The sequence below is a fragment of the Peromyscus leucopus genome, chromosome 15 (genome assembly GCF_004664715.2).
Source record: "Peromyscus leucopus breed LL Stock chromosome 15, UCI_PerLeu_2.1, whole genome shotgun sequence".
Classification (NCBI taxonomy): Eukaryota; Metazoa; Chordata; class Mammalia; order Rodentia; family Cricetidae; genus Peromyscus; species Peromyscus leucopus.
The window spans coordinates 23,150,554-23,173,521 of record NC_051076.1 but is presented as its reverse complement, the minus strand read 5'-3'; the positions used below and the strand labels follow the sequence as shown (position 1 = coordinate 23,173,521).

The following is a 22,968-nucleotide window of genomic DNA, read 5'->3' as shown; positions in this document are numbered from 1 at the left end:
TTCTCTGGTGTTCCATTAAATTTGAAACCCCAAGGATTACAAATACCAGCAGAGCTTATGAGTTTCTCTCCCAGGTGAGCAAACAGACATGGTGGGAGAGCAGCAGCCAGTGAGCAGAAAACAGCCCACCCCCACTAGCTCCATGGAAACACAGCCTCCTATCCTGGTCACGGCACACGAGGATGGACATCTCCGCTTGTGGACGTTGGAGGTGATGAAGTTTGGGCTTGGCTGGTACTCAAAAGGAATGGGATGATAAAGAGGATAGTTGTGCCTTGCAGCCTTCTTCCACATGGCATCCAATTCAAACATTCCACTATTCTAGCCAAACAGATGGTCTTTCAGTTCGCTCACTGACTACTGCCAAACTACACTAGGCTGGTTTTACTACTCAAGGCATTAGTTCATCAAAACTGTTAAGAGTTTCAAATCTTTCAAGCTGAGCTGTAAATTCATGATAATATTCTATTGGATATTTAAATGAATGTCATCAGTAATGCATTCTATAAACGGAGGTAAGGGGCTTAGCCAATAAAGGACTGAAGACCTGAATTCAATGCCTAGAATCCACATTAAAAATCTGAGCATGGTAGAGCACTCTTATAAACCCAGTGCTGGTGAGGAAGGATCAGCAGATCCCTGGGGCTTGCTGGCATCTTAGTCTAGCTGGCAAGCTACAAGCCAGGGGGAGATCTTGTCCCAAAATAAGGTAAATGGTGTTCCTAAGGAGTGACACCCAAGGTTGTTCCCTGGCCTGCACACACACACACACACACACACACACACACACACACACCCCTACACATTCATATTTTCATGCCATAAAACAGACTGTAAGAATGCTGACACATGGGGCAGTGGTGGCGCTCGCCTTTAATCCCAGCACTGGGAGGCAGAGGCAGGTGGATCTCTGTGAGTTCGAGGCCAGCCTGGTCTACAAAGCAAGTTCCAGGAAAGGCACAAAGCTACACAGAGAAACCCTGTCTCGAAAATAAAAAATAAAAAAAAAAGTTGCCATAGTCATAGTGTCTCTTCACAGCAACAAAGAAGACTGACACATAGCTTATAAAATACTCTTTCGTTATCTTTATCTGTGTGTCTGTATGTTTATGTATGCCTGTGTGTGCATGTAGGTGCAAGCATGCCATAGCAATAATGAAAAAGTCAGAAGGAAACTTGTGAGAGTCACTTTTGCTACCATGTAGGTCCTAGGGATCAAATTTAGGTTGCCAGGCTTGGCAGCAAGCTCCTTTACTGGCAGAGCCCTAATATAAAACTTTAATGATATAAATTATTGAAAGATGGTATTGCATCACTTTGAGTGTTCTTAAATTTTTTTTTTACCATAAAAAGAGCAGCTTTAATTTACCAGGAGTTTTTGATGGAGGGTGGGCATCCCAAATTAAAAGTACAAATTAAGGAACACAAGATGGCTCAGTAGGTAAAAATCATTTGGGCACACAAGCCCCCAAACCCAAGTTCAATCCCAAGAAACCCATGTGTAGGTGGAAGAAGAGAGCCAGCTCCATAAATTGTCCTCTGACCTCCACACCTGTATCCCAACACACACACATGCACCCCAACACACACATACCCCAACACACACATACAACACACACACATGCACCCCAACACACACACATGCACCCCAACACACACACATACAACACACACATGCACTCCAACACACATACACATGCAAAACAACACACACCAACACACACACATGCAACACACACACATGTAACACACACACACACACACACACACGCAACACACACATTAATCATTTTATTTTTTAAAAAATTCAAAGTAGGAGAAGAGAACAGAAGAGGATGAAAGAGTTGTGAGTAGACCGCCCATTGTGACCCTGAAACTCTTAGAGACACAAGAATGTGTGAATGCTGTGATAAGGCTTCTCCTATGGAGAACCCAGGAGACGGCAACAGTGTTGTGTGATCCACACTGAGATCTGAGAACACAGAGCAGCAAGGCTGTCTGCCAGCTCAGTCCCAGTCTGCCCACGGCTTCTGGCTTCCTAGTGAAACCCCCGTCTTGAAAACACAAACTGCCTCCAAGATGATCTTGGAATAAAATGCCTTATCTGTGATGAATAAGAAACGACATATGATATCCAAGGAAAGTCTTTGAAAACAGCTGCTGACTCAAATTCTATTCTCAGTCTTCAGAGAGATAAATATATATGGAAGTCCTTCCAAGGGCTAGCTTATACCACTCCAAAACAGTTTATCTGGGTTTGAATCTCTTGCGATCCATTATTAATAATCAGAAATATGTTTTCCTGGCACGTAAGTATTCCTGTTGAAATATGCCTTGTAACCATGGAGTTACATTTGGCCCTGATGGGAATGCCTGTGTAAGGGGAGATCATGTAGTTGAGATCTCATGCAAGCAAGTGTGTGAAAAGACCCATGGATAACACCAAAGAAAGAGGAAATTAACCATCAGCGAATAGTCACCCATACTTTGAGTTATCCATACTATTCATTTCAAAGTAATAAGTCCTCATGGATAGCATCAAGTTATTTTCAGTACAGAATAGAAAATCCTGTTAAGTAGTAGAGCTGAAAATTGAGATGTCTCGGGTAGAGTGAAGTTCAACTTTAATATTGCGGTTTTATAGAATTTATTATAATGGAAGATGTGTTGTTTGCCTTTGTTCAGGGAAAGCTTCTGAAAGATATACTGCCCTTCACAAAGCACTCAGCCATTTCCCTGACGTCACTATACACTGACTCGTGCTGCCGGACACTGCTGGCCGGGAATGTGGGTAAGCCTTGTTCTGGCAGATCAAGCTGCATCTTATGAATCTATGGGATATAAAAATGGCTCCAAGAAACACACATGACGTTTACGGGGACAAATGAAAGTCTCCAAGAGGTATGCTCAAAGTGAGAAAGTTTGAGATTCAAGAACACAAAGCAGCAGCTTTTCTGCCTGCGGCATGTGTCCTCCCTTAGGGGTCCTCCAGGGCCTGGATTTGGAGTCCTTATCTAGGTAGTTCTTTGCATGGATGACATTTGCATACAGGTGAAATCACCCATGAATTTGTCCTTCATCTTACAGAGTGTTGTTCTTTTAGACATCCTCAAGACTTGCCTTAGACACTAAGACTCTGCTGGACCTCCTGGAGGCTGAGGCCCCAGGATCGTGAGATTGGACACTGCTGTGGACTGGTGCCTGGCATGTCCCAGGGTATCAGCTAATGCCAAATGGCTGCATACTCCTACTTCAGGCCAGGATCCAAGGCTCTATCCCCCCCACACAGGATCTGGGTCAAATAAATCTATTTTTTGTTTGCTTCTTTGAGACAGGGTCTTTCTATGTAGCATTGGTTGTCTTGGAACTGGCTATGTAGATCTGGTTACCCTTGAATTCATAGAAATTAGCCTGCCTCTGCCTTTTGAGTGCTGGGAATAAAGGTGTGTGCCACCATGGCCAGCCTACAGGTAATTTCTTTTTCTGAAATTATAGAAATTTTCTGATGGAATTTGGGGAATCTCTTTTGTATAGTACCATACCATCGATAAATAGGAAAAAGTTGGCTTATTTTGCTATTCATAGCCCTTTGATTTTCGTCTCTTGTCTTGTTGCTTTAGCTAAAACTTCAAGCATTATATTGGATAGAAATGCTTCAAGTGGACACCCTTGTCTTCTCGATCTTTATGGGGATGCTTTGAGTTTTTCTTCATTTAACATCATGGTGGTATTGATTTTTTTTTTATGTGTTAGCTTTTATTTTGTTGAGGCATGTTTTCCATCTCAAGTCTCTCCAGGGATTTTATCTTAAAGGAATGCTGTATTTTCCCCAAAGGCCTTTTCTGTATCACCTGAAATAATCATATGATTTCTGTCCTTGAATCTATTATGTAGTCCAATTTTGTTCATTGGCTACTCCCATTGAACCATCAATGTATCTCTGGAATGAAGCCAACTTGATCATATTAATGGTATTATGGATGTGCTCTTGAATTCAGTTTGCAAGTTTTTCTTTTCAAGAATTTTTTCTTCTATGTTCATCAAGGAAATTGGCCTATAATCCTCTTTTTTGTTGGATTTTTGTCTAGTTTGGTATCAAGGTAATCCCAGCTCATTAAAAAGAGCTTGAAGTGTTCTTTCCCCTTCTTTTATGGAACATTCTGGGCTAGTATTGCTATTAATTCTTTCTTTTTTTAATTGGAGATAGGATTTCATGTAGCCCAGGTTGGCCTCAAACTTACTATATAGCCAAGGATGACAGGGTGTAGCATGAATTGTTAGAAGGTCTTGTTAATAAAATCAAACCCAGCCAGGTATTGGAGTGAATGCTGGAAGATCAGAGAAGCAGAACAAGTCACAGCCACCTCGCCTTGCTAATTTCTCAGCTGATCCCACTTCCTCAGACTGGAAGCCTCTGTGTCCTTATCCAAATGGATCTCAGCTGAACTACTTCTTGAAAGCCTGAATGCTTGACCAGTCTGTAGTTCCTGGTCCTCACGACTTATATATTTTTCTGCTTTCTGCCCTCACTTCCTGGGATTAAAGACTCACTTCGTGGGATTAAAGGTGTGAGTCACCATGCCTGGCTGTTTCCAGTATGAATTTAAACTCACAGAGATCCAGGTAGATCTCTGTCTCTGGAATGCTAGAATTAAAGGCGTGAGTGCCATCATTTTCTAGCCTCTGTATCTAGTGGCTGTTCTGTTCTCTGACCCCAGATAAGTTTATTAGGGTGCACAATATTTTGGGAAACACAATACCACCACAACCTGGTACTTCTGGACATTGTGCCTCTACCTCCTGAGAACTAAGGTTACATCAGATGTACCAACACTCCCAGTTTTATGCAGTGCTGGGGATCAAACCCAGGATTTCTCCATGCTAGGCAAGCCCTCTACGAAGCTATATTCCCGGACTCCAAATTTCCTCTTTTATAACTGGTTTCTCAGATTCTATTCTGTCTACCAATACAAGTGCCTGAATCAAAATGACTTGTCATGCTGAGGACTGTTTGCTTAAAGAATATAATATCTAATTAAGGACTCTAATGTTTAATTTTTATACAGAAGGACACGTTATCCTTTGCAGTATTAGTTCCTTTTTGGATCCACCTCATGATGAAAAGGTATGAACTTTAGCTTTCCACTTAAATAAAGAAATCAGCTCATGTCTGTTGAACATTTTCCTAAAGCTCACACACAAATGATAGAAATGCAAGCGCCCCACTACACTCCAGGTACATATTCTACTATAATTTAAGCTACATGACCCCAGCCTTTGCTTGGGTGGATGCTGTCTTAAGACAGAGAAAGAACCTTTGGATGACCAAAAGCTCTTGAACAGCTCTGAAACAATATGAATCAGGAGAGTGCAGACTTTTAGCAAGTCTTTTTAAGAACAGATACAGGAAACTGAGTCAACAGTCTAAGAAATTATTCTCAACCCTGCTCAAGTCACAAGGAATAGGAGATGCACAGGGGAACTGCAAGCCTCCTAGGACTTTGGTCAAACAGATAACTGAGTACATGGCCCAGGGGAAATATGGTCTAATTGTGTCCATCAATGAGCAGAGAGAAACATACAGAGTGTGTTACTGCAGAACAAACTGTAGGAATGTCTTCTGAATCACCTTAGGGACTCTAAACTTTTAGAACAAATGTTAAAGATAGACCTTCTTTAGGTCTATCAGTTGACCCTCACACTGCTTTTGAAAGAGAATAAGCTATGCCTATCCTTTTTGCCAGTTCCTTACAGCAGATGCCTCTTACTCCATACCCCATGCAAAGAAGAATGTAGTCAATGTTTTCTCTAGATAAAATTTAAAAGTAAGAAAAGACTCTTGGCCTTCACCTTCCAGATCTGCTTTTCCTCTCTCCTAATGGACTTCGGTGTGTCTCCGAAGTATCAACCATCTACTAAAGTCCACAACAAAATAATAAAAATATGAGCTTCCTTCTCCAGTAGGGGTATGTACAGAGTAATAATCCTAAAAAATTGGAGTGGTTTTGGTACCTCGGTAAGCAAGAGAAAAACTAATCAGAGTAGAGACTCAATCACCATCTATCACACTCACTCATAAATGTAGCTCTTCAATGAAAAATGATTTTGCTTAAGGTTGTATTTTGATTCATTCCAAGAGATATGTCTTCTTGTTGTCATCTAGAAATTCAAGCAGCTGCTTTCCTGGCGTGCCCACTCTTTAGAAATTATTCAAGTGATCTATGTGGAAGACAAGCAGCTGGTGCTTACCGCCTCCATTGATGGCTCAGTGAGGTAAACCCAGATGGGTCCATCCTGGAATCTCGGGAATTTTAGCATGAGAGGAGTAAGATTTGATGCTAATGTTGATGTGTTTGGTTGCAACGCAGTGCTTTGGATCAATTCTTGACCATTTGGCTAAGATCAAATGTGTATGTATTTTAACAGCTTAATATAAGATACATCTTCTATCTGAGGACAACATATTAAATAGATTTGGGATCTGAAAGATGGGATTGGAGCTTGCGCCACCTATTCCATGTGTGGACCATGTGTCACAGCATCTCCATAAATGGTACACCCCTATCACGGGACTTCAGGAAAGGCATAGTCTTGGTACACTTATTGGAATAAATATATATGTAAACCAAAAAAGTTATACAAAACATCTTTGGGAAAACCATCACTGACTTGGATTCTTTTTGTACATCCAGGGAAATGAGATGCTATAGTCCTCTATGGAAAAACGGCAGAGACATGGGTCTCAGAATCATTTTTTTGTAATGTTTGCTCTTTCACAGACTCATTAAGAAATACTTCTTGTTAAAAAGTTCTGACAAATATTTGCAGTAGAATTGGGTTTTGTGGGATTATTTCGGAGAGTTGAACAGGATAGACTGCTCAGAGAACGAGACTCATACCTGGGGAAGGTCACAGAAGGTGGTTTAGGATCAAAAGTTTAAAAGGTAGTCATAGGAAAGAGTATGGAGCTAGGTGGAGTGGGGCGCACCAGCAGTTCCAGCTCTTTGAGGGATAAAGAAGCAGAAGGATCTCTTAGGCTCAGGAATTTTGAGCCAGACTGGGAAACCTTGTCAGAAAGAGAGAGGAAGGGGAGAGAAAAGGGAGAGGAATGAGGGAAGAGGGGAGAAAAGTGAGCAGAAGAGGGAGGAGAACGGAAATAATAGGAGAGGGGGACAAAAGAAATGAAGGATATAAAGACAGAAAGGAAGGAAGAGAGGGAGGGAGGAAGGGAGGGAGGGAGGGAGGGAGGTAAAGAGGATAAAGAAGGAGGCAAAGAGGGGGGAGGGAGGGGAGAGGACAGGTGAGGAGGGCAGGAAAGGGAAGGAAGAGGAAAGGAGGAAAGGAAAGAAAGGGGAAGAGGGAGAAGAAGAAGCAAGAGCAGAAAGGCTTGAAGAGACCCACCCAAACAAAGGTGACCCAATAGTGAGAGATGGGAGCAGCCTTGTTAGGTTACTGTGATTGACTTTTACACAGCCGGCTTACTTGAACTTAACTAATTCATTGTAATCAATGCTAAGCACATGGACCCAAAATACAAAATACTAAAAATACATACACATATATAAAGAAAAAGAAAGGAAATGTCATGACATTTCTGAAGACAAACTGCTGCCTACTTGAAATATTTTAAAATCGTGGCAATGAATTATGCCCTTGAAAGAATGGAGTTAGACAACATTAGGAGATCTAGAGAGGCTTCCAGTGAATCAGGGACCAGTCGAAATACACATGAAAAGGAAGGACTGTTTTATATTGTTATCAAGGTCCTTGAATGAAAATTCAACAGATCCTGGGTAACTCTCTGGGCTTGAGGAGGGAGGAAGTCAGTTGGGACACAGCTGTGCAGTCCCTAGGCATTGCTGTGGACCTGTATATTTACCTTTAATGTAGCCACTAGAGGGTTTTAGATTGGAAACAAGTGAGCCAGGCGGTGGTGGCGCACGCCTTTAATCCCAGCACTGGGAGGCAGAGGCAGGCGAATCTCTGTGAGTTCAAGGCTAGCCTGGTCTACAAAGTGAGTTCCAGGAAAGGCTCCAAAGCTACACAGAGGGACCCTGTCTCAAAAACGATTGGAAACAAGTGGCTTAAGATTGAAAGCCATGTGGCAGATCAAATCGAGAAGACATGAGCTTCAACTAAAGGAGGAAGTGAGGGTTCCATGTGGAGAATGGGACCTGCCACATGCAACCAGGGAAACCCTAAAGCCATTCCAGATAGAAGTCACTAGAAGAACCATAATACGGAAATCTCAAGATCAAGATGATTCTGTAGGAGAGGCAAATGGATAAAGCTATTTCTTATGTCAGAAAAAAAATGACCAGTTGCTTTATTTGTAAGGAAAAAAATGTATGACTAGCCGGGCGGTGGTGGCGCACGCCTTTAATCCCAGCACTCGGGAGGCAGAGTCAGGCGGATCTCTGTGAGTTCGAGGCCAGCCTGGGCTACCAAGGGAGTCCCAGGAAAGGCGCAAAGTTACACAGAGAAACCCTGTCTCTGAAAAAAAAAAAAAATGTATGACTATAAATGCCATTAATGACTTGGTTTTTACTTGGTCTTGTTTTCAGTCACCCATCAACAGAAATGTTTGATGAAGGTTGTAATGCATATAGTTGTGCACTCATGTGAGTGTGACTGCACATGTACACAGACTAACCACATAGGTATATATCAACTTTTGCTGCTATGAGCATTGCCCTCTTGTCTCAGTCTTTTTAGGCTGCTATAGCAAAGCACTTTAGAATGGGTTGTTTACAAACAAGAGAAATTTATTACTCATGGTTCTAGAGACTGGGATGTCCAAGATCATTTATCAGCACAGTGAACAGTTAGTGCTTATTCTCTGCTTCATAAATGTCATCTGCCTAACTCCTAACATGGTGTATGACCATCAGCCTTCCATCATTACAGCAAAGCACTTGATTATATTAACTTAGGGGTAGAAAGTTTTAAGCTCTTTGTGTGTGTGTGTGTGTGTGTGTGTGTGTGTGTGTGTGTGTGTGTGTGTGTGTGTGATGGGGGTGCACACATGCACTGTGGTATACATGCGGAAGTCAGAGGACAACTTCATGGAATCAGTTTTCTCCTTCCACTTTTCTGTGGGTTTAGACTCATGTCATCAGGCTTGAGCAACAAGTGCCTTTTCCCTCTGAGCCACATCAGGGCCCGCAGGGGATGTGTTATTTGGGCTCAGAGCATCAGAGACTTCACTCCTACGTGGCACAGCTTCGATGTTCCTAGGCCCGCAGCGGGACAGAGCCTCCTGATAGAGGGGCGTGGCGGAGGAAAGCTGCTCACTTTTTGGTGGCTGGGAAGTACACACAGAAAAGGACTATGCCATGACTTTCAAAGGCATGTCTGTGACCGGTCCACCTAAACCCCACTGCCTTATAACCCACTTAACTGTGAACTCATCCACTGAGGAGGTCAGCACCTACATGACTTCGATCGACTCTCCAGCGCCAGCACTTGCTGCTAAGCCTGAATTATCTGAATTTGGTCTTGGAAACCTACATGTTAGAGAGAAAACCAACTCCCACAACATGTCTGCTAACCTCCACACAAGCACCTGTTTATATACACCCAATAAATCAAGGAATATACAATTTTTAAAGGATGAAGGGCATGTGTAAGGATAACTTTCCTTGTCCTGTGATGCTCTGGGCAGCTTTGAAACTCTGTAGAGAGCGCCTTCTAGCATGGAGGACATCACCCTACAAGACCAACCAGTTTTGAACTTCTCAGTCTCAATACATCATGCAGTCAGTTATAGAAAGAAAAAAAATAGCCTAAGGCAGGAACTAATTCTGTTTAGGAAGGTGGACTCCTCATGACCTAAAGACTCCATCTCATGCCATCCTGTTAGGAATTAGGGTCCAACATGACTTTGTGGGGACACAGACATTTAGACTAATGTATTGTTGAAGCCAGTCGTCCTTGGCCTGGAGAAATTATTTTTATGATTCCTTTAAGTGGAGCACTCCCCAGATACTCAATTCATAGAGCTTGTCTCTATTAATAGCTGTCTCAAAGCGCTGCCGCCCTTGTAACTAAGCCACATCCTTTGGCTAATATATGCTACCACGTTCTCAAGAGGCAGGCACTCTAGCATTAGAAATCTTGTTTATGAAAAGATTAGGACTTGTCAATGAAAAGAAAAACATAATTGAGACTTAAGTCTGGGGCATAGGGCAGGAAATTGGAAACCTCCCGATGGCTCAGAGTCCATGTCTCAGGCCCAGGACATCAAGTGGGGTTATATTCACTTGGGACAGAGCCATGAGGAGTAGGAAACACTGTGAAGCAGGAAATCAAGTTGCTTTAGTATGGGCCTAGAACAGAATTCATTTAGCCTCTTAGCCTTCTTGATTTTCTGTTTAAAAAGCTTCTGTTATAAATGCTCTTAATAACTCTATTTCCTTATTGGTAACAGCTCTGGGAAGGCCGTGCGACTTCAGTAATGCTCTAAATTAAAATATAGGAGGTTTGTAACATGCTCATGTTAAATCTTCAGACAGTGTCAAGTATGAGACACCTCAGCTGGTTACCTCTGCTTCTGCCTCCCTCGCTAGCTACTTTCTCTGAGTGAGTCCACTATTCTGAATTGTGTAGAACCTATCCTCAGTCCCTTTAGGTTATTCTCCTTCTCAATCATTGAAGCAGATCCCGCGGTTAGTGTTGAAACCAAGACATAAAGAGATGTCTGTAATCCCAGGACCTGAGAGGCTAACACAGGAAGAACAGTATCTTATTATGTAACCTTGTCTAGCTTGTCTAGCCAAGAACTTCCTATAAATCTCTGGATGGTTAGACTAGGCTACATAGTGAGATCTGCTCTCAAAAAAAAAATCTAAATGAAAACAAAGACACAAAACAGCTCTCTGTAAGACACAGCACACATTCCTGCTAATGGTATTCTATATTAGTTAAGTCTCCTGGGCAAACTGGAGCTTCTTGGGGCAACAGATAGGGAAAAAATACAAATGGGTAAAGAATTTGTATTATTTATCATGCTTTACTAGAAGCATCCCCAGATCTTTTGTCTCATGAGTTCTATGGGTGATGATTTCCTAAGTAAACAGATGAAACACAGCCCACTGTAAGATCTACTTTAGCTCACAGACTCCCAGTGTGGGTTCTGGCCAGCTTGTGTTAGCAGGGTTGTTTGGAGAGAAGTGTCTTCCTTGTTTTCTAGCTTTGATCGGTGCAGATTGCTGGCACAAGTTCAAATTGGCTAATGCCAAAAAGTTACAGGTTAGAGCTCTAACTTATAAAAATGTTTACATGACAGGCTCAGAGTGTAGTCTGGTGCTTATCTGGTATGCCTGAAGCGCTGAGTTCAAAAATAGAGTCTTACATAATGATTAGCTCGGCAGCATTTGGGGGAAAGAGTCCTGAATGAACTTTACGATCCTTGGTAGACCAAAGCAGTTCGTGTGACCTATGACCTGTGATTAAGCTCACTTCTTCTGACCCCCTCCAGTTACTTCCCCTCCCTTCCTTGACTCTCCTTCAGGGTCTGGCATTCCAACAGCGGTCATTACTGTGGCTATTTCGGACAACGAAGAATGTTTGATTTAACTCAAACAACTGATGTCATTTTGCCTTGTGATGTTAATGAATATCCCATAGAGATAAAAGAAGAAAGCAAGTTCACAGAGAAGCAGCAGAAATATGAATATCCTCTGATATTTGACCGTGAAAGGTGAGAACATTCAGTTTCCTTTAAATGAACAGATAAGAATTACATTATTCCTATGTGGTGGCACTACAGTAGAATAGGGAATTCAAAATCAAAACTTTTCAATAATTGTGAAGCCCCATGCAAGAGAGAAATACGTAAGTAAAAACTGTTATTCAGTGCTGTAGTCCTGAGAACACCTCCATTTTGGCTAACATTACTTTATGCTTGGAGCCTTCAAGGTTCTTGCTGATGATTTAGGAAAACCAGTCAACCCGAGTACCCAGGAGCTCTAGGCTTGATAGCATGTGTCTGTAATCTCAGCAGAGGCAGAAGGATCAGTGAAAGTTCAAGGCCAGCCTGGGCTTTGTAACGAGTTTCAGGCCAGCCAGAGATGCATAATGAAACCCTACGTCAGAAGAACAACAACAATAAAAAAAAATAGACGTAATAGGGTTTATTAAAAGCTGAGGAAGGAGGAAACCACATGTAAAGGAGGAAAGGGGAGCCGTACTAATAGTCATCAAAAATACAATTAACATAGATTACTTTTTAAAGGAAGGAAGTAATAGTAAGCATTGCAGGAGAGACTGTTCCAAGGGTTTGTTTTGTTTTTTTGTTTGTTTATTTGTGTGTGTGTGTGTGTGTGTGTGTGTGTGTGTGTGTGTGTGTGTGTGTGAAAGCCTGGGGATGCTCAAAGGCACGGAGGAAGGGAAATGGAATGTAAGGAAGAAAGCATTTAACAGATGTCATCTCTTGCTTTTTGACTGGCCTTTGTCATAGCAGAAGAGACTGTTGTTCATCTGAGCTAAGCTTATACAGTAGACGTCTAAATGGCCAGCTTAAACAAACAAACAAACAAACAAACAAACAAAGACCCGCCGAGGCTGGTGATAATCCTGTAAATCAGAACTTGGAGAGCCAACAAGGATGATTCCCAAGCAGGAAGCCTCTGAGGGGTTGTCAAAGAGCAGTTCCTTTAGGAGAACCCTAAGTGAGTCAAAACCGGGAAAACCAGATGCCATCATTTAATACAAGAAATGCCAAAAATGCTGGAAATAAGAATTGAAGCTAAGAATGGAAACTACAGGACTCAAAAATATACAGCCAATGTGGGAAGAATTGGGAAGGTCTCTAGGTTACAGAAAAGCCCCACCAGATGGCTCAAGGTTTGCCAGGAAGGACCAATGGGAAAGAGCCTGGCTAAAGTATAAGAGATACACTTGTAGAACCAAGCCCGTCAAGACGTGGCCAAGTTCAGCAACGAGAGATGATTAGCCCTATCTTTGGGGTAACTTTCCAGACTCGAATATCCATGTACCTTGTATTAGTTACTCCACTTCCTGCTGTGACCAAATCCCTGGCAAAGGTAACTTAAGGAAGAGTTTGTTTTGGCCCAGGCTTCCAGGGTACAGTCTGTCTTGCCATGGAAGTCATGGCAACAGGAGCCTGAGGCAGTTGGTCCTGAAGCAGAGAGTGATGAATGTTGATTATCTCACTTTCCCTTTTGCATTCCATCAGGACCCCAGGCCATGGCATAATGCTGTCCACATTTAGAGCGTGCTTTCTCACCTCAATCAACCTAATCTTGGATAATCCATCACAGACAGGCCCAAAAGCTTATTTCTTGTGATGCTAGCTCCTGCTGAGCTGACAATATTAACTATCATGTATCTTAATACTTCAGATTCTGTATTCTAGTTTATGGATGTGAGTCTCCTTTACTCATGAGTCCTTTAAAGGACCATGGTCTTGCTTATGCATCTTTGTATCCCCAGTCCTTAGCTCAATGCCAGCATCCAAGAGGCACTCAAAAAAAAAATAGTTCTGAAAAACAACTGGTAGTGACTATTACAAACACAGGGGACAGGCCTAAGTGGTAGATACCAAGGCATCAAAGGGTCGTCGTGCCTTGGATAATTTAAATGTATGGTACGTGCTTACACTGTGTTGTTAAAAGATAAATTTGCTCGGTATAGCAAATTAAGCCATGTTCTATAGAATGACTCTGTTACATTACATTTGTTTATTTGTGTGGGGATGTGAAACAGAAAGCCCATGCCACAGCAAGTCTATGGAGATCAGAGGACAACAGGCAATCGTCGGTTCTCTCCTTTCACCGTGTGCATCCTGGGAATCAAACTCAGATCACCAGACTTGGCGTCTTCACCCAATGAACCATCTCTCTGGCCCCAGAACAATCCCATCTCAGGATATATTATTGATTGCTTTTTAAAAAGTGTTTCTAATGCTTAGCTATGGCTTTCTAAATATATATATATGTAAATAAGCTTTAACTGTAAAGGAAGCTTCCCAAGGTTACTCAAAAGTCAGGCCTTGAATTTATAAGACTTTCCCCTCATCCCTACTACGTAGGGCTCCCCGCAAATGACAATTGATGATTTTAATTACATGGACAATTCTGGCAGAGTAGAATTGCTGTAGTTTTCCCTCGAGGGAGATCTAGGGAGCAAAATGGAATAAGGATTAGGTAGCTAGTCAGTGTTGCTGGGACTGGCGCCATGAGAGTCAGGCAGTGTGGGGAGCAAAGGACACAAAGACAGGGTGGAGATTTGCTCACTTGGCAAGGAATGCAAGTTACAGCTATGTGCTTGACTTTTTTTTGTTGTATTTTTGTATGCAGATGGAAAAAAATGAGCTCAATGTCTTTGCTTTTCAAACGCACACCTCCCAAGCCTTTTGAAGTGCAACACGATTTTAAATTTTTCAAGTCTCTTTCTTCTCCGAAGGTAGCTAAAATAACAAAACTTACCTTTGCTTTTGAATTTTTGAATCCAAATATTCCCACTCCTGTAGCATGCTAGCTTTCTGTTGTTACTCTTGCAAACCAGCACAGGTATTTTTTCTTCTTTTGGAATAAACAATACAAAGCAATTATCTCACAGATTTGTAGGTTAAAAGGGAAAAAAAAAAAACTAAAATGAGAGCAGCGTGCTTGCCTATAATCCCAGCACTTGGGAGGTGGAAGAAGGAGGGTCAAGAGTTCAAGGCCATCCTCAGAGACCTGTGGAGTTCAAGGTCTGTCTGGGCTAGATGACAATTTGTGTATTTTTATTTTTTATTTTTTTAGACACTGAAATAAGTCTCATAGGATTGAAACTAAAGTGTAACCAGAGCTGTGTTTTTTTTAAGATACTGAGGTGGTTGGGGAACCCACATTCCTTAGTTTGTGTACCCTTCCTTCATCGTCAAAGTCAGAAATGCAGGTTCTCACTGAGCACATGGTTATGGGGGGCCCTGACTCAGTGGGGAAGGTTCTGTACTTTGAGGAGTCAAGTGATTACCTGGGGGCACCCAAGTAAGTCAGGAGAACCTCTCCCCTCAAAAGTAAAGTCCATTCACAGAACTCCCAGGTTGAGGGTGGGAAATAGGGTGTAGACATCACTAGTGTATATTCTGTATTCATGGGCACATTTTGTTTACAGGGCAGTCTGAGAAAAGTAAGCTGTTATTATTTAACCATACTAGAGGATGGATGTAGTGTGAGGTTGGCCAAAGGTCTGGGATTGATTAATTAATTAAAAATGTGTTTCCTCTGGCTCATCCACAAATAGAGCAAGCACACGTGTCTGGATTAATCTCTAGTCCACTACTGCCTCACTGTCTACCAAACACACTTACTGTCTTCCTGAGTTTTCTGTCCCTAATGTGTAGTTCATCTGGGATGCCCTCGACACAACCAGAATGTGTCTTCATCTGTCCGAACCCACACTGTCTTCAGAACACTCCTAGATGAACGCTGTTGGTATCTGGAATATGAAAAAAAAATGAGCAAAAAGAGAGTCCAAAAACTGCTTTAAAAACTTGGATATTTCACTAAAGAAAAAGTGCAGGCCAATAAGCACACAAAAGACACCTAACCTCTTGAGTACACAAGGAAATACACATCAATAGCATTGTGGGATTCCACTTTAGACCTCCCAGGGTCTAAATAAAGAGTCTGATGATACCAGAAGCACTAATCTTCTGGTAGCAGTCATATGAACTGGTAGAGAGTCATTGAGAATCAATGTGGCATTATCAGAAATGGTTGAAAATAGCCATGCCCTATTATGTACATTGGAGCTCAGGAGATGGGCAGCAGAATGCTAGGGTAGGAGGCTAGCTTGGTCTACATAGTGAGTTTTGGGCTGGCTCAGGCTATGAAGAGAGACTTGTCTCAAAAATCAACACACACACACACACACACACACACACAGAGAGAGAGAGAGAGAGAGAGAGAGAGAGAGAGAGAGAGAGAGAGAGAGAGGAGAGAGTAATCAAACCAAAGGTGAGGTGATAAATGAAATACTAAATAAATTGGTTAAAATCCTTAGAAAGGCTTTGTAGAGTCCTTGAAACAATTGAATATCCTAAATTTCTTCCCTTGCCTTCCTATCTTCCTACCTCATTGGTCCAATGAATGAAAAGACTTCAATGCCAGTTGAGTTGAGATAAGATTCACTTGGAGTCTCTGATTAAACTAGACAGCTTTCTGATAATTTCCTTTTGACATGTGGTTTACAAAACTAATAATATGATAGTCAAGTTTCCTTTGGGGTAGCTCCTTTCCCTAAATTTATCATCAACATAGAACTCAGCCTAAGATCTTGCATTAGTGGGTCAGGTTTTTGATTGGTATTTTGTAGCTAGAGTTTTCCTGCTAGAGTTTTCCTGCTTTGCCCACAGTCAGGACAAGTCTTTGTCACCCGCCAGTCCCACAGCCGCTCAGACCCAACCAAGTAAACACAGAGACTTATATTGAATACAAACTGTATGACCATGGCAGGCTTCTTGCTAACTGTTCTTATAGCTTAAATTAATCCATTTCCATAAATCTATACCTTGCCATGTGGTTGGTGGCTTACCGGTGTCTTCTCATGGTGCTTGTCATGGTGGCTGCTGGCAGTGACTCCTTCTGCCTTTCTGTTCTTTCTTTTCTCCTCTCTGTTAGTCCCGCCTATACTTCCTGCCTAGCCACTGGCCAATCAGTGTTTTATTTATTGACCAATCAGAGCAACAGATTTGATATACAGACTATCCCACAGCAGTATTTGGTGTCCAGAATGTGCCCTTTCTAGTAAATTATTGCATTGTTTTGTAGATTCGCCGGTATGCTTTGGAAGGTTTCATGACAGAAAACAGAGAGGCGGGGATTGTTTTTGGTTCTCTGCCTATATACAGGGTAAGTCAGAAGTTTCTATAAGTAGGGTGATAACAGGGCAATACGAAGTCTGACTTTTCATTGCTGACATAATCAGCCCAATGATGCTTCCATAAATGTACTGGGTCCCATCCTAGGCAAGTCTTGAGTTATGTATGTCAGTATCTTGAACTGCTCATCTCTGCCATTGCACATAAGAGTGATTTTGAGCTTTGACTAAGTGGTTTATACCTCCAGGATAAAATCCAAATGCCATAGAGTAGCATACAAACCTTCTATGATCTGGCTCTGCTAGACTTTTAGACCCTGTTTTCTACCACATTCTCCCTGTACTGTCGCTATATTCCAACAGGCTTGAGTATCACTAGATACTCCATCATGGTGCCTATGCTACTATCTGCTCAATAGTCATCAGATCTGTGTTCAAGTCTCCACCCCCAGATAACCAGTGTTAAGTAACTAATGAACAAAACCAAGAAATAACAAACCAAATATGTCACTTAATGTCAACACAGAGCTTCAACATTACTTATCTTTATCAGGACTTGTTTATTGTAGTAGATAACAAAGAACAATGATGCTGACAGTCGTCAAGAATTAACTGGGGAGGATGGTTCAGTCATTAAAGTATAAGGACTTCAGTTTGGATCCCCAGCACCCACGGAAAAAAACTGAACACAGTAGGGTGTATGTGTAAACCCATTCAGGGGAGCAGGATGGACAGGAGCAGAAATAGAAGATCCCTGGGGTTCTTGACCACCTAGTCCAGTTTAATTAGTGAGGTTGAGGATCAGTGAGAGACTAGAACTCAAAAAAAATAAAGGGGTGGGGCTGGGGAGATGTCTCAGTAGATAAAGCACTTGCCATACAAGCCCCAGGACCAGAGTGTTCAGATCATCAGAGCTTACATAAAAGCTGAGAAGTCAAGGCAGCTCACCTGTAATCCCAGTGCTTAGGAGGCAGAGGCCCCAGGGCATCTGCTAGGCAAGCTGGCTAGTTTGACCAGCCTGAACTGGCAAGCTCCAGTTTCCCTGCATCAGTAAATAAAACAGAAAGTGATCAGGAAGACAACTCATATCAGTCTTTGGCCCCCATAAGCATGAGTGCACACATATATCTGAACACTTACACACACACACACACACACACACACACACACACACACACACACACACACACTGAATTAACAATAAGGTAATATACACCTATATTCCCAGCACTAGGAAGGAAGAGGCAGAAGGGTGTAGAGTTCAAGGCCAGCAAGGGGCTGGAAAAAATGACTCAGTGTGGTTAAGAATACTCGCTGTTCTTCCAGAGACCTGGGTTCAATTCCCAGCATCTACATGGCTGCTCACAACTTCCAATAACTCCAGTTCCAGGGTATCCAACACTCTCTTCTATTGACTAAAGACACCAAGAACATGCATGGTACACAGACATACCTGCAGGCAAATAATCCAAGCACAAATTGTTTTTTTAATTTAAAAAAATAAAATAAGGCAAACCAAATTTACACAGGGAAAAAGACAGAGAGAACAATGGATGTTTGAAAGGGAGCGTGTACTTGAAGCAGATGGCCCTCTCCTGTGACACCCTCTCCTCGGGTTTACATTCCCAGAAGTGAACACTATAAATATGCTTAACTCAGTCTGTGGTTTACAGGTTCCGAGTCCCACGAGCCTAAGGTTTCTTCCACTCATTGGCTCTGAAGCGCAGAGAGATTCAGTAGAGGGTGTTCATGGGAGGAAGAAGGGCACTCATGTTCAACATGATAAAGTAAGTTATGTGCACCCCTCAGAGCACTCTAGTTCCATACACCCATACACCCCCCCCCACACATATGTATTTTGTTTTTAATTTTTTCTCTGCCCCCCCCCGCCCAAAAAATTCTGAGCCTACAATTATTTCAGTGTGTATTTTCATGGATATTCCAGATGTGTATGAGTTTAACTCAGTGAGATTAAAGTCATGTGTTTGTTGGGTAGAAGTGAGAGGAAAATCAAATACAGCCTGTGGGTCTGAACAAATGAGGCTATCCTGGTGATCACCAAATAAGTTCTTTGAGTGGCTATAGAAGCCAAACAATTGGATACTACATGGCTGTGCAGTGTTACTGTCCTCACTATGGAGTCTTACTGCAGCTATGGTGGCTGTGGGAGCCCTGGTATCAGTGAGCTTACCAGCAGTGGTGGTCCCATGCATTAATAGGAAATAACCGTGCAATTTTTCAAAATTAAATGTGTTCTTATAAAGGATTCTCTTAATTTTTTGCAATTGAATTAAAAGAAAATGTTAGGTCTATCTTGCATTTGGGCTATCTTAGCATTAATGAAGTGCTAAGCCCTAGATCTTTCCCTTCAAATTTCATGATCAGAGCTGATTCCAATATCCCTAGAAGTGTCCATGGGCCTGACTTAACCTGCACTCACTCATCTATCTCGTCATCAGCATGGATCTAGCATTAAGAGAAAGATGTAACGCAGTGTATGGCTTTTATTGTCCATTACTAACTCAGTAACTGATTACGGACACAGTGCCAACAAGACTAACCACTTTTAAAAGCTATTTTATTATATCAAGATGAAAAATGTCTTCATAATTTAGTTAGATTTTGCACTGAATGGAACTGTGGTTGAGTCCCATTAATTAGCCATGCTGTCAATTATTTGAGAAAGAGCTATTGGCAATAGAGGCATTTTCTATAAAAATGGATGGATGAAACAGCATGTTATAAGTAATCCAAAAGTAATAGGTAAAAAAAATTATCTGTGTTGGGTTTTACAATTCATATATTTAGTGTCCCATATTTTTATTCTTTACAATTTTATCTAATCTGATAGTAAATCCAAGCAAATAAAAAGCTTAGAAAAGAAGATGTCCATATAGGTCTTAAGAACCAGCATAATGGAATTAAAACTTAGTCATGGCTAGAAGGGCGTGGGTTGGTAACTCAGTGGTAGTTAACTATCATGCACAAGGCCCTGGGTTCAATCCCTAAGTGCCACAAAAATCAAACAAAGGGCCGGGTGTAGTGTGGTAGCACACAACTTTAATCCCAGAACTCAGGCAGAGGCAGGCAGGATCTCTGTGAGTTTAAGGCCAGCCTGGTCTACAGAGTTACAAGGATGTCAGGGTTATGTAGTGAGCCCTTGTCTCAAAAGACAGAGAGAGAGAGAGAGAGAGAGAGAGAGAGAGAGAGAGAGAGAGAGAGAGAAGAGAGAAGAGAGAAGAGAGAAGAGAGAAGAGAGAAGAGAGAAGAGAGAAGAGAGAAGAGAGAAGAGAGAAGAGAGAAGAGAGAAGAGAGAAGAGAGAAGAGAGAAGAGAGAAGAGAGAAGAGAAGAAGAGAAGAAGAGAAGAAGAGAAGAAGAGAAGAGAAGAGAAGAGAAGAGAAGAGAAGAGAAAAAGAAAGGAAGGGAGGAAGGGAGGGAGGGAGGGAGGAAGAGGGAGAGGGAGAGAGAGAGAGAGAGAGAGAGAGAGAGAGAGAGAGAGAGAGAGAAAGAAAGAGATCATCAAAAAAAAGTTGAAATGTGGAGAAAGCATAAGAATGTGAACTCTGTGGCATGTAACCCAGCTTCAAACTTATAGAAATGCCCAGTCACAGAGAAATGGTTCCACTGAAGACAGTATATATGCCAGCATGCTCCATACTTACCATTTCATTTTAAGTGAAAAAACTGTACTCAGTTGCTAAAGTGCTTGCCCTTCGAGCATGGGGACCTGAGTTTGGATGCTGAGCACCCACATAATAATTTGGGTGCAACGATGTATGTCTGTAATCTCAGTACTGGAGAGATGGAGACGAGATCGCTGGGACTACGGACCAGTCAGTGTAGCTAAGATGCTAAACTCCAAGAGCAGTGAGAAAAAATAAGACAGTGAGTGAGTGATTGAGCAAGACACCTGATGCTGACCTCTAGCGCACGCTCGCTAGAGCACACACACACACACACACACACACACACACACACACTTCAATCTGATGATACAATTGATAATTACAGCTAATTTTACCTTCAAATTAATGTGCCAAGTCTGAGGCTGTGCGCTTGGCATGCACTCTTGCATCTCTGCAACGGTGCATTATAATTAACACCCCCAATCTGCAGGTCCAGAAACTGAAGCATAGGGCATAAACAACTATCAAAGATTCCCAGAGAACCTGGTGACAGAGCTGGGATTTTAACCCAGAAGCTTGGCTTCAGAGCCTAACTGTTTAAATGTGAAGCAGTATAACTTGGAAGTACAGGAGCTTCTGGGATCTCTTGGTAGGACTAAACAACGACAGGCCCCTTGTCAGTTTTATTTTCCTCCCTACCCTCATCACCATCAGACTTCCTATCGTGCAGTAATTCTGCTTTTCTATGATGGCACCTTGGTTTTCCTTGAACACTCACTTCTCTTCATTGTCTATTCTGCTGGATTGTAAATCCCAAGGGTATACATTTGTCAGACTCACACCGAGAAGGAGCAAGAAGCTGATGAGCAGTGGGGTTTCTTAGTAGAAGACGGCAGAGAGGAGGACACCTGAGACATGGGGACACTCAGTCACTGGAGTGTGCAGGGACCTGAGCCTCCTAGCTTGTCTCAGGGAGAGAGGAGCAGAGACACAACCTGTTAGTACGGAGGCCTACAGGACCCTTGAAGAAGAGGCTGGGCCTCGGAGCTTTCTGTCTCTTTCCTCACCTTGTATGTCTCCTCTTCTCTTTTTGTGTGACAAAATTTTGTAACCAAATCCCAGAAATATCTCAGAAACATATGGTGTTCATCTAGTGTCTCTTATAAGTGATGATCAAATGTTGCTGACAAAAATGTGTCTAACTGTGTATCTATCTATCTATGAGTTATCATTTTTTTACTTGTGTGTGTATGCACATGCATGGCATGGCATATGTGCAGAGGTCAGAGGAGAGCCTGCAGGAGTCAGTTCCCACCTTCCACAGTGAGATCAGGAGAAAGAACTCACATTGTCAGGTCTGTGCAGAAAGTGCTGTCCGTAGTTGGGCCATCTCACTGTCCCAAGGTGTGCTTTTGGGATCTTGTCATGTAGCCCTGGCTAGCCTAGAATTTGTTATGTTCCAGGCTGGACTCATACTTGTGGTAGATCCTCCTGTCAACCCTTTCCAGCCAGGGTACATTGGTCCTAGAATGGAGAAGCACCCTATTAAGTAGCTGTGAAGCTCTTCCAGGACCCTTTGCGGGGGTCTTACCTCCTCCCTTCAACATTCTTCTGCCTGGAGACGCACAGGATTGTTGAAATCACTTCACTGCTTGTCTAAGAGGATGAAAACTCTTTAATGGTTCAAGTGGGGAAACCTGTCTTTAATGCTTTTATTTCCCTAATGAATGTCTCCTTTGTTCCACAGTCACGGAGGAAAAGCCTGAAAAGAAATCTAGTCCCACAAATAAATCTGGCTTCATCCTTCTTCCCAGTCATGCCCAAGTGAAGAGGAGCCTCAGAACTGGCTGTTGTACAGGAGGCCCGAAGTCAGGACAACATCCCCATCTGTATTTCCAGATGAGGCACCACCGGATGGTTACACATCCTTCTACCTCAGGCGATCCTGGTAATAAAGATTCCTCAATGGGGTTCTGGTGACCTCAGCCCTGACAACAAGCAAACAACAGCCTGCAGCCAGTTTTCCAACTTCCTTTACACATGGAGAAACACATAACAGATGGGCCGTCTCTCTCGTCATGGTCAACAACATGGCACAAAGAAACAAATGAAATCAGTAGCATAAATAGACCCGAGTGATATGGTTAGTGATGGTTAGTTCTTCATTTCCACCTGTTGTTCACCCTAATCCGTAGCCAGAATTAGAATGTGTGCAGTAAGAGGAAAATTGTGTGTGTCGTGCTGTGTGTACACAGAGAGGACTATCAGCATTGTTTCTTTGTCTAGATGAAGTTGAACCTAGGGGCCTGACGTGCGAGGCAAGTCAGCTCCATCCACAGCCATTTTCAGATAATGTCTCATTAGGTTGATCTGGGAGGTCTTTAATTTAAGGTTACTCTGCTTCATCCTCCAGATCTTCCAGGAAAATTGTTATAAAAAAAAAAAAAAAAGAAAAGAAAAGAAAAGAAAAACATCCCTAGCTGGCCCTTACTGTTTGTCTGCTTCAACGAG

General features: G+C 42.3%; 1 protein-coding gene and 1 non-coding gene across 2 annotated transcripts in view; both read left to right on the top strand.

Annotated features, from left to right (window-relative positions):
- The window catches only part of Wdr64 (WD repeat domain 64), a 105,287-nt gene extending 82,683 nt beyond the window's left edge, over positions 1-22,604 (top strand). The window contains exons 20-28 of the mRNA XM_028865607.2: positions 75-211; positions 2,686-2,791; positions 5,067-5,125; positions 6,164-6,273; positions 11,513-11,701; positions 14,322-14,427; positions 16,782-16,862; positions 18,504-18,617; positions 22,205-22,604. Of these exons, the coding sequence (XP_028721440.1) occupies positions 75-211; positions 2,686-2,791; positions 5,067-5,125; positions 6,164-6,273; positions 11,513-11,701; positions 14,322-14,427; positions 16,782-16,862; positions 18,504-18,617; positions 22,205-22,285 (983 nt within the window). The 3' untranslated portion in view covers positions 22,286-22,604. The remainder of the gene's footprint in view (positions 1-74; positions 212-2,685; positions 2,792-5,066; positions 5,126-6,163; positions 6,274-11,512; positions 11,702-14,321; positions 14,428-16,781; positions 16,863-18,503; positions 18,618-22,204) is intronic.
- On the top strand, positions 6,377-6,564 carry LOC114690759. Its single transcript, XR_003734121.1, has one exon. It is a non-coding gene; the product is annotated as a U2 spliceosomal RNA (small nuclear RNA).
- Positions 22,605-22,968: the final 364 nt, after the last annotated feature.